At 42.1% G+C, this 17325-nt stretch overlaps 1 protein-coding gene across 5 annotated transcripts in view; it reads right to left on the minus strand.

The window, feature by feature from the left end:
* The window catches only part of Ash1l (ASH1 like histone lysine methyltransferase), a 139155-nt gene that overhangs the window by 32453 nt on the left and 89377 nt on the right, over nucleotides 1-17325 (minus strand). For all 5 annotated transcript variants that reach the window (XM_040752421.1, XM_040752420.1, XM_040752419.1 and 2 more), the window contains exons 11-12: nucleotides 9398-9604; nucleotides 9081-9227 (exon numbers count right to left, since the gene is read on the minus strand). In XM_040752421.1, coding sequence (XP_040608355.1) covers nucleotides 9081-9227; nucleotides 9398-9604 — 354 coding nt within the window. The remainder of the gene's footprint in view (nucleotides 1-9080; nucleotides 9228-9397; nucleotides 9605-17325) is intronic.

The raw sequence follows: 17325 nt of genomic DNA on the forward strand, positions 1-17325 counted from the left end.
ACTTGATATGCCATGCTTTGTTGACACGCATGAGAGGCCTGCCTCTTTCCGAAGAGAAACAGAGGAGTGGAGGTGGGGTGGGGGTGGGGAGGTGTGTGGGGTGTGAATGAGATAAGAGAGGGGAACTGCAGTCAAGATGTAAAAAACAAACAACAACAAAAACAATCAACCAACCACCCAACCAAACAAAAAAATGAGGTGCAACACCACCACCAGACCAAGCTTTTTTTGGTTTTTGGAGATGAGATTTCACTATGTGGCCCAGGCTGGCCTGCAATTTGCTATCCTCCTGCCTTAGTTTCCTAAGTGCTCAGATTAAAATGTGTGCTACCACACCTGTCTTTGAAAAATCTTATTGATCTTTCTCTGTGTGTGTCTGTGTGTGGAATGCAAATGTCAATACCTACATGTGGAGGTCAGAGGGCAATTTACAGGAGCAGCTTTTGTTTTTGTCCCCCTACCATGTGGGTCTCCTGGACTGAACTCAGGTTTGGCAGTAAGCACCTTTACCCAATGAGCCTGTACCCTGTTCTTAGTATGTACACTTTTATACCCAGTCTCTTGTACCCAATGGCATACTGAATTATATACATCCGTTTGTACCTTTACATACTGTATAGTTTTCCATTCAAGGAAATAAAACAAAAAAAACATACTTTATATACCTATTCCACTGCTGATAAATATTTGACAGATTGTAGTTATCAGTTATTACACAAATCTTCCAGGGCAGAAGCGATGTTGCCTACCTGAGCCTCAGCACCTTGGAGACTACAGTGGAAGCATCCTGATTTTCAGGTTAGCCTAAGATACATAGTGAGACTCTTGCAAAAAGAAAAGAAAACACAACAGAGTTTTATGTGTATATTCTTGTACATGTCTTCCACACCCCCCTGTAATTTGCTTTTTCATTTGTTTAAATACATAAGGGGCACAGCATCATGAATTTCACAATCAATAGCCTCTGTGGGAATGCTGCTTCAAAATTTGGCACTAACTTTACTATTGTTTCCAAGGTTTCCCAGATTCATCTGCTTTTGATTGGTTGACAAACAAAAAGTTTGAAGTCACTGTGATGCTAGCCTGGTCCACATCATAAGTTCCAGAACTTCAGGGATATGTCAAGAGACCTTGTCTCAACAACAACACCACCAAAAAATAGCAGGTGCTCGTATGGCTCTGAAACCCTATTTATTGCCAGCCCCAAGTTACATTTGCCGTTTGGAAGCCCAGTTCTCAGCAGCTCCTATAGGAGTCAAGACTAGTCAAAGAGCTATACATGTCTTGAATATATCTAGCAATTTTTTAAGGCCATATTCTTATACTTGGAAAAGAAGGGGGATGCTGGGCTTTTAGGAGGCAGTGATGTGCTTTTAAAGAAGTTATATCAATTCACATTTCACCAGCAGTTAACCTTATCATTCATACTGCTCTATCCTTTTTTGTTCTCACTCTGTAGACCAGGGTGGCCTGGAACTCACAGAGATCCGCCTGCCTCTGCCTCCTGAGTTCTGGGATTAAAGGCGTGTGCCACCATGCCTGGCTTGCTTTTATACTTTTTTCACGAACATTTTGTATTGTCAGTCCTTAATTCTAGACATTTTGGTGGGTAGATACTGGTCTTGATATCAAATCTGTTATCTAATTTTTGTTTGAGGATTCATGAAGCCCAAGCTGTCTTTGAACTTCAGATGCCTGATTTGTCTGTCTCCATTTCTTGAGTGTTGGGATGACAAGGATTTTTTAAAAAAAATTTATTTATTTATTATGAATAAAACATCCTGCCCCCATGTCTGTCTGCAAGCCAGAAGAGGACACCAGATCTTATTACAGATGGTTGTGAGCAGATCTTATTACAGATGGTTGTGAGCCACCATGTGGTTGCTGGAAATTGAACTCAGGACCTCTGGAAGAGTAGTCAGTGCTCTTAACGTCTGAGCCATCTCCCCAGCCCCGACAAGGATGTTTTTACCATGTCTAGCCTATTATTCCTTTTTACAGTATTTATTCTGTCATTTGTTAAACAATGGGAAGCTAGACAGATGGCTCAGTGATTAGGAGCACTTGCGCCCATGGAATCCAAGTTCAGCTTCCAACATGTAAGTCAGGCAGCTCCAGCTCAAGGGATCTGCTGCCCTTCTGAACTCTGAGAGCTTATACATACACAAACAGTTCACCCTCTCTCTCCGTCTCTCTCTGGTTTTTGGAGACAGGGTTTCTCTGTATAACAGGCCTACCTGTCTTGGAACTCAATCTGTAGATAAGGCTGGCCTCAAATTCACCTGCCTCTGCCTTCCAAGTGCTGGAACCAAAGGTGTGCACAACTGCTGCCTCATTTTTTTGTTTTTGTGTTTAAAGAAAAGGTACTGTCTCCCTGATTTTATAGCTTCTGAGTAAAAAAATCAGTCCTTTCTCAGATAAACATGCAAATAAATATCTTTGTCAAGTATACATTATCTTTATTATTTACTAATTGTTGTTTTATGTGTATCTGTGTGCAGATGACTATGTGCCACAAACCATATATTGACATCAGGGGTCAGTGGACGGGAGTAGGTTCTCTCCTTTCATCGTGTGGGTACCAGGAATCAAACTCAGTTCTTAGGCCTGGCAATACTCACCTTTACCCACTGAGCCATCTTACTGACCCACTTTTGTTGATCAAGGCTTACGTATATGTGTACATGCATGATAAGTTCAGAAGCTGACATCCTGTGTCTTCTTCAACTGTTTGCCCTCACTTTTCCAAGCTGGAATCCACTAAGTGGTTAGACTGATTAACCAGTGAGCCACAAATATCTTCCCTAGCATTGAGATTATAGGTGTATACCATGGTACTCACCTTTTATGTGGGCACTAGAATTAAACCCTGATGGAAAGCACTTCATCAATGCCTCCTATATGCCGAGCTTACCCCTAAGCCCCTGATTTAGCATCCTGGTTTATTTGGCATCTGGAATTCCCACTTCTTGCTTCAGTCTCCTAGGCACTGACACCACAGGTGTATACCAGCAGACCTATAACCTTGCATTCTTTAAATTAAGAAAGATTTTTGCTTTTTTAGGTTTATCTGTGTGAATATATGCCATGTTTTTGAAGGTGCTGGGAGAAGCCAGCAAAGGGATACCCTGGAGCTGGAGTTATAGACTATAAGTTACCAGGTGGGTGTTCTGCAACAGTACCAAATATTTTTTTAAAGATTTATTTATTTATTATGAATATAATATCCTGCCTCCATGTATGTCTGCACGCCAGAAGAGGGCACCAGATCTCATTATGGATGGTTATGAGCCACCATGTGGTTGCTGGGAATTGAACTCAGGACCTCTGGAAGAGCAGTCAGTGCTCTTAACCTCTGAGCCATCTCTCCAGCCCAGTACCAAGTACTTTTAATTGCTAACAAATCTATCTAGCCCCACCTAAATCGTATTTTTTGTTGTTGTTGTTGTTTTGAGATAAGGTTTCTCTGTGTAGCCTTGGCTGTCCTGGCACTCACTCTGTAAACCAGGCTGGCCTCAAACTCCTGAGTTCTGGGATTGAAGACTTGTATCACCACTGCCCAGCTAAATGGTATTTTTTTCTAAAAATAATGTATTTTTTATTCATGTGCATTGGTGTTTTGCCTGCATGTACTCTGGGTGAGAATGTTGGAACCCTGGCACTGGCACTGGAGTTACAGACAGCTAAGAGCTGCCATGTGGGTACTGGGAAATGAACCCCAGTCTTCTGGAAGAGCAGCCAGTGTTCTTAACAACTGAGCCATCATCTCTCCAGCCCCCTAAGTGGTATTCTTTTGATGAATAGAACTAATTGTGTTTGCAGGGGGTGTGCTGGATTGTTTTATGTTAACTTGACACCAGCTAAAGTCAACTGAGAGGAAATAACCTCAGTACAGAAAATGCCCCCTTAAAAAGCCTGGAGGGTATTTTCTTAATTAGTGATTGATGGGAAGGCCCAGGCCATGTGGGTGGTGCCACCAGGATTGGTGGCCCTGGGTTCTATAAGAAAGCAGGCTGAAGCCAGGTGGCGGTGGCGAACGCCTTTAATCCCAGCACTCGGGAGGCAGAGGCAGGCGGATCTCTGTGAGTTCGAGAGTTCGAGACCAGCCTGGTCTACAAGAGCTAGTTCCAGGACAGCCTCCAAAGCCACAGAGAAACCCTGTCTCGAAAAACCATACATACACACAGAAAGAAAGAAAGAAAGAAAGGAAGGAAGAAAGGAAGGAAGGAAGGAAGGAAGGAAGGAAGGAAGGAAGGAAGGAAGAAAGAAAGCAGGCTGAGCAAACTATGAGGAGCAAGCCAGTAAACAGCTCCCCCATGGCCTCTGCGTCAGCCCCTGCCCTCATTGCTTTTGATGATGGACTGTTAATATGGAACTAAGAATGAAATAAACCCTATCCTCCCCAAATTGCTTCTGGTCATAGTGTTTCATCACAGCAGCTCTAGATAGGTCAAGGGTTGAGATAAAACTTAGGGTCATCTTAGTGTACCTGAGGTAAGTTCTTTTATAAAGGATGATTAGAAATCAATCCATTCCACTCTTGAATATTTGAGACAGTCTTACTTCATAGGCCAATCTGGCCTCAGAATCAGGGTGGACCTTCAGCCTCAAATTCTGATTTTAGACATGTGTTATCACACTAAGCTTTAGAAATATTAATTTTACCATGCTGGAAAAAACCCAAAAAATGCATGATTAATACTTTTTGAGTTATCTGTGTCTACTCTAAGTCCAAGAAAACGTACTGTCACATGTGGCTTAGGCTAGAAAAAGAACTGGAAAACTGAAGAGGCCCCCAACAGTTGGAAAATTACTAGCTGCACTTAAAGATAGACATCCTCCCCTGGTGGTCCTCAAGGACTTGGAAATATTTCCCAGACCTCAGTCCTCAAGGTTCCAGGCCGGTCACAAAGTTCAGCCAGGGCACAGACGCTGCCTAAGACAGATAACGAGCCAGACAGCCACAAGCGTATGTGTTTGCATCAAGGTCTGACACCGATTATCAAACTCCCCCACCACCCCGTTTGCGGTTTCAGGCTTTAAAATCTCGCTGTAATTTCTGCTCGGGGTTCACTCCTTCCCAAGGCTGCTGAACGCCGGTGCGCTGGCTTAATTAAAAATCCTCTTGCGTTTGGCCATGAACTTCGTCTCTCTGGTGGTCTTTGGGGTGAGGGTCCTGAGAGGAAGACTGAAGGGTCTTTCAAAACTATCCTTAGCAGCAGCAGCACTGCCATGACCAAGGTGACAGTTTATCAAACTCTGCCTGATTTATATATATATATATATATATATATATATGTATGTATATATATATATATTCTTTATTATAAGCAAGGGATATCTATTTACTCTTTTACCTGGTACTCTTTACATTAAGGCTTGAAATTTGGTAAGACAAGCAAGCCCTTATATTTCTTTTCATCTAGTTTATCTTTGCTTTCCTCTGTATTTGCCTTGTATGAATTCAAATGTGATTCACCATTTTGTAATATTTAGACAGGGTCTCATTGAGATGAATCTGGCTTTCAACTTTTTTTTTTTTTTCCGAGACAGGGTTTTGGAGGCTATCTCCACTTACTTCGTGTTAGAGTCCCAAACCATGCACTGCCATGCCTGGCATTTGACATGGGTGCTGGGGATGTGGCAACAGGTTCTCAGATCTGTGCACAATGCCTCGGAACCAATGCTATTTCCTTAGCCACCCTACATTTTTCCTTTTGGCTTTTCTCAGGACAGGGTTTATCTGTAGCTTCGGAGTCTCTCCTAGAACTCGATTTGTATTTTTCCTTTTTTGTTTTTTTCCAGGTAGGGCTTCTCTGTGTAATAGCTCTGGCTGTCCAGAAACTCACTCTGTAGACCAGGCTGTCCTTGAACTCAAGAGATCAGCCTGCCTCTGCTTCATAAGTGCTGGCATTAAAGGTGTACACCACCACCGCCCAGCATCCCCCCAATTTTTTTGAGGCTCACTATGTAACTTAAACTAGCCACAAAATCTGTAGTGGAAGAACAGGTATGAAGATGGATACCTAGCCCTTGAATAATACATGTCTGTTTGGTGGATCTTACCACAAAGGTCTAACTTTCTTTAGATTTATTTTTAGGTATGAAGGATTTTTATTTTTCTAGTACTTTATGAGTGTCTTGTTTTGTTTTGCCTGCATGTTTATGTGTGCCACATAGGTGCCTGGTGTTCACTAAGGTTAGAAAAAGGTGTTGGATCTGCTGGGACAAGAGTTATAGATATCTGTCAACTGCTACATGGGTACTAAACCAGGTCCTCTGGAAGAACAGTCAGTGCTCTTACCAACTGCTGATCCAACTCTCACCCTGAGACACTAGTCTTTTTTTTTTTTTTTTTTTTTTTTTGGTTTTTCCAGACAGGGTTTCTCTGTGGCTTTGGAGGCTGTCCTGGAACTTGCTCTGTAGACCAGGCTGGCCTCGAACTCACAGAGATCCGCCTGCTTCTGCCTCCCGAGTGCTGAGATTAAAGGCGTGCGCCACCAACGCCCGGCTGAGACACTAGTCTTTAATGAAGTTGTTATAAATAGTACTGTCTTTTATTTTTTATTTCACTTTAATTTAATTTTTTATTTTTTGAGACTGGGCTATGCCAGGCAGTGGTGGTACATGCCTTTAATCCCAGTACTCAGGAAAACAGAGGCAAGTGAAATCTGAGTTAGGCCAGACTGAAGAGCAAGTTCCAAAAAAATAGAATTTAAGAAGAATCTATTAATTCATGATGGGCATGAGGTCACACGCCTTTAACCCCAGCACTCATGAGGCAGAGGCAGGGGAATCTCTGTAAGTTCTAGGACAGCCTGGTCTACCCTCAAACCCAGTTCATTATTTTTCAAACATTTATTTTGTATTTGGGCAGGTGTACACGTGTGCATGTGTATGTAATGGCACACATGTGGAGGTAGGGGACAACTACTAAGAGCAGTTCTTTTCTTCTACCATGTGGGAAGATCCACGGGAACACGGATCTAATCTCAGGGCATCAGGTTCGAGGGAAACTATCTTTACTAGCTGAGCAGCCTCCTTGTCCCCTCCATTTCTCTGCTTGTTTTTGTATGCTTGTCTTACTACACAGCTCTGGATGGCCTGGAACTCTCTAGAGTGTTGGCATTACAGGTGGGTATCACCACACCCATGCCACCCTCCTCCCTATTTATTTCTTTTATCTTATTTATATATCTGTTTGTACACTGTGTGCACACCTGGTACTTTGGAGGCTAGATGAGGAGGTGCCAGATGAGAGCATATGTGGTTTCTGAGAACTGAACAACGGTCCTCTGCAAGAACAGCAAGTACTCGTAACTGAAATTATCTCTTCAGCCATTCTATTGTTTTTCAAGGCAGGGTCTCTCTGTAGCTTTGGAGGCTGTCCTAGAACTCACTCAAACACTAGGCTGGCCTCAAACTCAGAGATCTGCCTACGTCTAACTCCTACGTGCTGGGATTAAAGGCCTGCGCCATTCCTCCCACCTCACCCCCAAGACATTTTTTTTAAATACAGAGTTTCACTATGTAGCCCAGGCTAGCCTCCATCTCAATATTCTCCTACTTTAGTTTCTCAAGTGTTGGGATTATAGGTGTGTACATGTGTGTGGGGTATATGTATGTGTTTTGTGTATATTCTTTGTGGAGGGCCAGAAATCCCCTTCAATAGATTATAACAGAAACTAGATCAATATTTGTTTTAGAAGGTGTTGAGACTGACTGTGGGAGATACAGGGCAAGCGGGGTGGTGTGACTCATACTTGCAATACTAACACTCAGCATGCAGAGGCAGGAGAATTGCTTTAAGTCTGAGATCAGCCTGGTTTGTCTATCAATGAGTTCCAAGCCAGCCAGGGCTACATAGTAAGATCCTGCCTACGAATTTCCTGTTTCTGTTTGAGATAAGATCCTGCTATTTAGTCCTGGCTGGCCTGGAATTTACTCTGTACAGCAGACTGGCTATGAGGTTGTCTGCTTTTGCTTGGGGAAGGCATGCTTTATTTTCACTTTGTAGATGGAGGGATGAAGTTCAGCTTCTGTGCTTGTTAGGCAAGTGCTCTATCATAAAGCTCCATCTGCCAGTCTCTCAACTTTCTGAAATGTTTTCACAGGGGTGAGGACTTTGTGGGAGAATATACTGGTAAAAATACACACTTAAAACGTAGTTTTGTGTATGTGAATTGCACCTTAATTTAATGAAATTCATGAAAAAAATGAAGCTAGCTGTTCATGTTATCCTCATATTACTTCTAATTGCGTGTCCATGTGCACATGCCTTAGTGTGTTGTGTGTGTGTGTGTGTGTGTGTGTGTGTGTCTGTAAGTCTGTTTGTCAGAGGACAAACATGTGGGTTCTGGGAATCCAATTCAGGTTGTTAGGAGAGGTGAGAGGAATCGTATCCTCTGGAGCTGGAGTTTTAGGCAGTTGTGAACCACCCATATGGATATTGAGAACCAAACTCAGGTCCTCTGCAAGAGCAGTGTGTACTGTAGACCACTGATCACCTGGCCTTGGCTCTCTGACGGATGAGACATGTCCTACATTTCTTTTTATTATTTTAAAAATTATGTGCATGTATATGTGTGTGTGGGTATGTACATGTGAGGGCAGGTGCAAGTAGAGGCCAGAGGCGTTACATCTCCCCAGAGCTGGAATTAGAAGTGCTAGGAATCAAATCCAGACCTCAGAAGAGCAGTATGCACTCTTAACCATTTCTCCAGCCCTTCAAAGCTTCATTGATAAAATCTTTTTCTTTCTCAATTAGATTGGACCATTAACGAAGAATCTAACATTTCCCTCTTATGATAAATCTACTGGTGTAAGTTTGAAATATAACTTGGCTGAATAAAATGACATACATATAATGTAGTCATCTAGCATCCATTAAGCATTTGGTAAGTACTAGGATCAGAATTACCACAATTGCTCTATTTTAAGAAAAAGCAAAAGTTTACTCTGCCTGAAGGACTTCCCAAGATGCTTTGTATAAACTGCGTGACAGCAGGAGATCAATTTCTGGTGCCCTCGATACCTTCCGTTCTACATACTTCTTTGATTCACCTTTCATGCTTTCTTACCATTTCTGCATTTCACAATTTGGGTCACAGCTGTGGTTGATGAATCTGGCCTCATTTCCCATTCTGTAACTGTCAATCACCATCCCGCTATCCAGGTTTAAACAATAGTGGTCACTGTGATTATGATACTGTTCAATCATCCTGTTCCTGAAGAGAAATAACCAAAAGCCAATTACTGATTAAATTGGAAGGCAGCTTTTCTTCCCACTGTATTATCAATACTAAATCTCTAATTAATAATTATAACATTAAAGTTCACATCTTTAGTTCACTATCTTCGTCTTGCAGATTCATTTTATTGAAATTTCACTATTTACCTGAATTCTTGTTCACTGACAACTTCCCCTAGGTATTCTATGATGAACTGGCCAGCTTTTAGGGGTTCTTTGGTTCTAATTCCCCAACCTTTTTCCTCAGCTCGAAACCGTTCCAGACATTGCACCCACTCATGCCTCTGGATCCTCTGGTTACAGCACTGCTCACCACAGGGGCAGGTGTTAGGTGAACATTCAGCAAAGATCATTCTAGAAAGAAAGAATTGTACTCAATTTATACAATACAATTTTACTGTACACATTTTATATCTTTAAATTTAATTAATGAAACAATTTTAACAAAGTACCTAAATATCCAAAATGAAAATGATACAATTCAAAAGTTAACTTCCATAATTTTAGACTTAAGTCATAGACAATGCTTTACTGCTATATAAAACTCACAACCGTCTAGTTTTTTGTTCTGATGTGAATGGGTGCCTTTAGGGTGGTATGGCTGCAGACACGCTAGTCTTTCTGTTGCTGTTCTCTTCTTGTTTGGGTCTTTCAAGACAGGGCTTCTTCTTTGTATTCCTGGCTGCTCTGAAACTCTGTAGACTAGGCTGGCCTCAACTCAAAGATCCTGCTTTTGCATCCTGAGTGCTGAGATCAATGTCATGTACTACCATGCCTGGCTGGGAACATAGATTAAAAAACAAACAAACAAACAAACAAACTTGAGAAAGAACTGCTGAGATAAGGAAAGAATAGTAGGAAAGAAATAGAAAGAAAAACAGCAAGGGGAAGAATATCGTTCTTAAGTAACATTTATTACTTGATTGTGTATATTGGGGTGAGTATGTGTCATAGCACATGCGTAAATGTCAAAGGACATCTTATGGGAGCTGGTACCTCCTTCCACCATGTGGGTCCTGTGGACTGAACTCAAGTCTTCAGCCTGGCAGCAAGTATGTTTACCACCTGAACAATCATGTTGGCCCGGTTGCAGTCCAGAAAGTACTGGAACTTTCTGCATAGCATAGTCTGGCATAGAATTTTTGATCTTTTCTCCTCATTAAAAAATATAGAGAGATATTTATGAATAACACACACACACAGAGGACCTCTTTTTGTAGCCCTAGAACTTGCTATGCAGACCAGGTTGGCCTTGAACTCAGAGATCCACCTACCTCTGTCTCCTTAGTGCTGGGATTAAAGGTGTGCACCAACATATCCAACCTTTGATTTATATACTTTCTTACTTGTGTTTTGTCTGCATGTATGGATGTGTACCATGTGAGTGCTCTGTGCATATAGAACAGGAGAGGGTTCTCATGTTTGCCCAACATACACTTCACTAACTGAGCCATCTTTCAACTACGAAACTGATAAAGCACTTTATGCGTAGCTCAGAAACCCACTTAAGGAAAGTTGGGGAGATGTTCTGTGATTAAGAGCACTTAGTGCTCTTCTAGAAAACCTAAGTTTGGTTTCCATGATGTCTACCAACTGGTTCACACCACCTGTAACTCAAGTTCTAGGTGACTGAAAGCCTCTTCTGGCCTCTTTGGTGAACATACGCACACAAACAACAAATGTGATTAGAAAAAAGTCTATAAACAACAACAAAAAAAGAGCCTGGTGTTGGTGGCGCATGCCTTTAATCCCAGTACTCGGGAGACAGAGGCAGGTGGATCTCTGTGAGTTTGAAGCCAGCCTGGTCTACAGAGCGAGTTCCAGGATAGGCTCCAAAACAATACTGAGAAATCCTGTCTTGAAAAACCATAAAAAAAAAAAGGTTTTAAAAAGGAAAAAAATGTACAGAAATGCAACAAAAGCCTTCGTTACGTATATATTTTTGTGTATTCATTTTTATTTGTATTAAATTTTTTGAAATATGATTTCACTATGTGATGTGACCTGGAACTCATAGTGAAATCATGTTACAAAACAAACAAACAAACAAAAAACTCCACCAATGCTTTGTATCACAATTTTGTTATGCATGGTGCACATCATCAGAATGTGTTCTAAAAGACAGCTTGCAGTATTTGGTCCTCTCCTTCTAACATGTGGTTTCTAGGAAGCTCATTAACACAGTGAAACAGCTCACCAGCCTACAATGTAACTTTTTTTTTTAAAAAAGATTTTATGTATTTACTATGTACACAGTCTTTTGCCTACATGTACGCCCTCATGACAGAAGAGGACACCAGATCTCATTAGAGATGGCTGTGAGCCACCATGTAGTTGCTGGGAATTGAACTCGTGTCCTCTGGAAGAACAGCCAGTGCAATTAACCTCTGAGCCATCTCTCCAGCCCCCCACAATATAACTTACTGGGTTATAAAACTAGAAGAAAGGAGGACGTTGAGAGTATTTTTTTCATATATATTATAACATACAATCATTCCCTCTACTCAGCTCTAAGTAGAAATGTGCTACAAAGGATAAAATTCATAACATGATAAAAATTCATAAACAGATAACTGCTTGAGGAAGAAGCTATTATATTTTTTAATTACTTGTCATTTTTGATAATACCTTGCCACCTTTTTTTTGTAGCATGTGAACTAATTTGTAAACATATTTTAGGTAATATCAATTCAAAGACAACTGAGCTCATAGTTTTATGTCTGTCTCGTGTCCCCGCCACCCCCGCCAAGGTTTCGAGACAGGGTTTCTCTGTGGCTTTGGAGGCTGTCCTGGAATGAGCTCTGTAGACCAGGCCTGCCTCTGCCTCCCGAGTGCTGCGATTAAAGGTGTGTGCCACCGTCTGGTTTATGCCTGATTTTAAACTGAAAAGGAACCATGAATTTGAAAAATGATATTAGAAGCTTAACTTTTGAAATTTAAGAAAAATACTTTAAAACATTGATGTGAAGTAATTATAAATGTTCACCTAATGCCAGGTGGTGGTGGAAACAGTGGTAGTGGGGGGATAGCAGCGCATGTCTTTAATCCCAGCACTCAGGAGGCAGAGGCAGGCCGATCTCTGAGTTCGAGGCCAGTCTGGTCTACAGAATCAGTTTCAGGACAGCCAGGGCTACACAGAGAAACCCTGTCCTTATAAAACAGAAACAAACAGACAAAAAAAAACAAAAAAGCCCACTTAAGGACAGGTGTGTTCAGCCGGGCGTTGGTGGCGCACGCCTTTAATTCCAGCACTCGGGAGGCAGAGGCAGGCGGATCTCTGTGAGTTCGAGGCCAGCCTGGTCTACAGAGCGAGTGCCAGGACAGCCTCCAAAGCCACAGAGAAACCTTGTCTCGAAAAACCAAAAAAAAAAAAAAAAAAAAAAAAAAAAAGGACAGGTGTGTTCATGAATGCCCGTAATCACAGCAATCAGAGGCAGAGGTAGGTGAATCTCTGAGTTCCACTACAGCCTGACCTCTGTAGTGAGTTCAAGGACAGCCAGGGCTTACAAAGTGAGACCCTGTCTCACAGTCCACATCACTTTCAGAGGTTAGTTTTTCTTCATTCACCATGTAAGTCTAGAAATGGAATTTAGGTGGACAGGATTAGCAGCAAGTTTCTGTACCCTCTTAGCCATCTCATCAGCCTCAAAAGCCCATTATTTATTTAAAAGAATAGTTCTGAATAACATCTTTTACAGGGCCACTTACAAATAAATACAATTCAGCAATGTGGTGACTGATCCTATTGGCAGGGTGCAGCGGCACATATCTTCTTCTTCTTCTTTTTTTTTTTTTTTGGTTTTTCGAGACAGGGTTTCTCTGTGGCTTGGAGGCTGTCCTGGAACTCGCTCGGTAGACCAGGCTGGCCTCGAACTCACAGAGATCCGCCTGCCTCTGCCTCCCGAGTGCTGGGATTAAAGGCGTGCGCCACCAACGCCCGGCCCGGCACATATCTTCTTAATGTCAACACTCAGGAGGCAGAGGTTGGCAGATACCTGAGTTCTATGTCAGCCTGGGCAATACAGTCTATAGCAACAGCAACAATAACAACAACAAAGGATTAATTTTGTACACACTTTAAGATTCCTGCGTTATACCCCAGTGTGGTGGGAGAGGCAAGCGGAACTCTGGGTTAGAGGCCACCTGGTCTACAGAGTGAGTTCCAGGATAGCCAGGACTCTTACACAGAGAAACCCTGTCTAAAAAACCCAACAAAACAACTAACCAAAGATTACTGCTATCACTAACTACTTTCACAACTTTAAATATGAAAACATAACACAAAGTCACATGTGTTAGACAGCTCCATTTAATGGAAACTTAATAAGGGTCATTTGAACAATCTAAGTAGGGATATATTAAGTAATAACTTTGATTTTTTCTTAATTTTTATGCATTTATCAGTTTATCACATTCTTCATCTTGTCATTTATCATAATTGATTTCTTTGCAGTAAATAGCCTCCCATTGCATTCATTGACAACATTGTCTCAGGGTTATTTTCTGGTGGTTATGGTTTAAGTAGGTTTGGTAGGACTGAATACAGGCCAGCATAATGTGAAAAATATAAGTAATACTTATGCCAACAAAAATGATATAAAACAACCAATGTATTTAATAGGGTGAATGTTCAAATGTCAATTTTGTGGTTACATCTTAAGGCAACTTGGTCCCATCTTATTTATTTATTTATTTATTTTTGGTGTTGCTAGGACAGTACAGAATCTTGCCAGGAAGGATCACTCCTGGCTTAGCTCCCTCTTTTCTATGTCCTTAGAGGTGAGTGAGGTAACCCAGACTCAGAAAGATAAACACAGTATGTACTCACTCATACATGGATATTAGATGTAAATCATGGGACAACTAGGCTACAATCCATAGCCCCAGAGAAGCTAGCTAACAAGGAGGACCCTCAGAGGTATGCATGGATTGCCCTAGGTAAACTGGGGACAGTGGTGCTTGAGGGTGTGTGTGTGTGTGTGGAAGCGGGTGGGGAATGGAGAGGAGAGGATGGGGAATGAGAACATGAGGTAACAGGATGGTAAAGTTAGGGAAGGAACAGAGAGGGAAAGCAATGAAAGATATCTTGACAGAAAGAGCTATTATGGGGTTAGGGAGAAACATGGTGCTAGGGAAATTTCCAGGAATCCTTAAGAATGTTCCTGGCTAAGACTCCTAGCAATATGGAGGTGCATGAACTGGCCTTCTTCTGTAATCAAACTGGTGACAACCCCAATTGTCTTCATAGAACTGTAACTCATCTGATGGAAGCAGATGTAGAGATCTATTCCAAGCACTGGGCCGACGCCCTGGGAGTCCAGTTGAAGAGAGGGAGGAGGGATCATGATGGGGAAATCCACAGAGACAGCTGACTCAAGCTCATGGGAGCTCATGGACTCTGGGCTGAAAGCTGGAGCCTGCAACTAGGCCCTCTACATGTGGGACACAGTTATATAGCTTGGTCTGCTTGTGGGGCTCCTAGCAGTGGGAATAGGATCTATTGCTGGTGCCTGAGCTGACTTTTTTGGAGTCTATTCCCTGTGGTGGGATGTCTTGCTCAGCTTTGATGCAGAGGGGAGGGGCTTGGGTTCTGTCTCAATTTGATGTGCCAGGTTTTGTTGACTTCCCATGGGAGGCCTCACCCTTTCTGAGGAGTGGATGGAGGGTGGGAGAGAGGAGAAGCAGAGGGAGGGGCAACTGTGGATGGAATGTAAAAAACAAAACAAAAACCTCCATGCAAAAGCCAAAAAATATAAAACATAAATATCAGACAAAAACAAATTAACCAAGTCAAATTCTCAAAATTTAGGAACAGGAAGTAATACAGAAAATCCAAGACCAATTATAAGAAGCTACAATTATGGGGCTAGAAAGATGGCTCAGCAGTCATGAGCACTAGCTGCCCTTGCAGAAAACCTGGCCTCCAGTTCCAGGACATTCCACATCCTCTTCTGGCCTATAGTGCACCAGGCATGCATTTGGTATGCATACATACATACATACATACATGCAGATAAAACACCCATGCATATGAATAAAAATGTCAAAATGCAAAACAGCCACAACTGTATCAAAATATTTGATATAGTTTTAAAATTTGCTCTTATCCCCTTCTCCAAGATGTGGTTTCTCCAGCTGGGCAGTAATTGTCTTGAAAAACCAACAAGACGGGGAGGGAGGGAGGGAGGGAGGGAGGGAGCGAGGGAGGGAGGGAGGGAGGAAGGAAGGAAGGAAGGAAGGAAGGAAGGAGGTTCTCACACAATCAACTAACCTGGGTTCATAGAGGCTCAAAGAGACTGAATCGACCATCAGGGAATCTGCATGAGACTGACCTAGGTACTCTGCACATATGGTATACTTTTGTAGCTTGATCCCCTTATGGGACTCCTAACAGCGGGAACAGGGTGGGGCTCTGACTCTTTTACTGGTTTTTGGGACCCTACTTCTCAAACTGGGTTGCCTTGCCTAGTCTTAATATATGGGGACGTGATTAATCTAACTGCAACTTGATATGCTATGCTTTAATGATACTCATAGGAGACTTGTCCTTTTCTGGATGGAGACACAAGAGGAGGAGATTGGGAGTTAGGAGGGGGAAAATGGAGGGAGAGGGACTGGGAGGGGAGAATGGAGGGAAGGCTGCAGCAAGGCTGTAAAATAAATAAATGAATAAAAAAAAATTACCAAGCCGGGCACTGGTGGCTCCATGCCTTTAATCCCAGTACTCAGGAGGCAGAGACAGGTGGATCACTGTAAGTTCTAGGTCAGGCTGGTCTACAGAGTGAGTTCTAGGACAGGCTCCAAAGCTACTGAGAAACACTGTCTCAAAAAACAAAATAAAACATTTTAAAAGATGTTTCATTTTTATTTATTTTATATGTATTTTGCCTTCACAAATATATGTGAACAAGGTGCATGTCTGGTGTCCATCAAGTCAGAGTCCACTGGAACTGGAGTTAATAGGTTGTTAACCTCTGAGCCATCTCTCCAGCCCCAGGTGTGACTTTTGTTGTTTTTGAGACAGGGTTTCTCTGTGTAGCCATGGCTGTCCTGGAGCTCACTCTGTAGACCAGGCTGTCCTGGAGCTCACTCTGTAGACCAGGCTGTCCTGGAGCTCACTCTGTAGACCAGGCTGTCCTGGAGCTCACTCTGTAGACCAGGCTGGCTTCCACCTCTTGATTGCTTGGATTAAGTGTACACCACCACCACCCGGCTTTATTTATGGCTGGCGAGACTGCTCATCTGTTTTGTTTTTGAGACAGATTTTCTCTGTGACAATTTAAATAGTAAAACACTGAAAATAAATTAGATGTCCAAAAGAGATGAGGACAACTCTGTGATCTATCAACTTGATGGATGATAGAAAGTTCCTGAAAGTGATAGCTTGCAGACTACATTGATATATAAAAACTATACATTTGAAATATTTATAAGTAGCTGGGCATGGTTATTAACATAAAGCATGAGACTTTCACAAAAAAAAAAAAGCCAAGGCAAAAAGAATGCTTTGGGTTTGAGGCCAGTTTGGACTAAATAGTGGTTTTTTTGTTTTGTTTTGTTTTTTGAAACTTGATTTCTCTGTATTGTTTTGGAGGCTGTCCTGGAACTCACTTTGTAGACCAGGCTGGTCTCAAACTCACAGAGATCCACCTGCCTCTGCCTCCCGAGTGCTGGAATTAAATGTGTGTATCAACAACGCCCGGCTAATAGTATTAGCATAGACTGAGCTACAAGATAAGGCCATGTCTCAAAAATAAATAAAAAAACAAAATACTGAAAGTGAAAAAAGTCAGTACCACACATACACAGACACACACACCCCATCCCACCCCCACACGATCTTTGGCTCAGTGATTAAGAGCACTTGCTTGCTTGTTCTGGCCAAGGATGGGGTTCAATTACCAGTACCCACAGGAAGGCTGACAACCACCTGTAACTCAACTCCAAGGAAGGCAATGCCATCTTTTGATCTTTGTCAGTTCCTGCATGCATGTGGTACACATAAACTCACACAGGCATATACACACAGACAGAAAAATAAGTAAACAAATCTTCTCTAAAAGCCCACTGTCTGC

The sequence above is a fragment of the Mesocricetus auratus genome, unplaced genomic scaffold (genome assembly GCF_017639785.1).
Source record: "Mesocricetus auratus isolate SY011 unplaced genomic scaffold, BCM_Maur_2.0 Super-Scaffold_100009, whole genome shotgun sequence".
Lineage (NCBI taxonomy): Eukaryota > Metazoa > Chordata > Mammalia > Rodentia > Cricetidae > Mesocricetus > Mesocricetus auratus.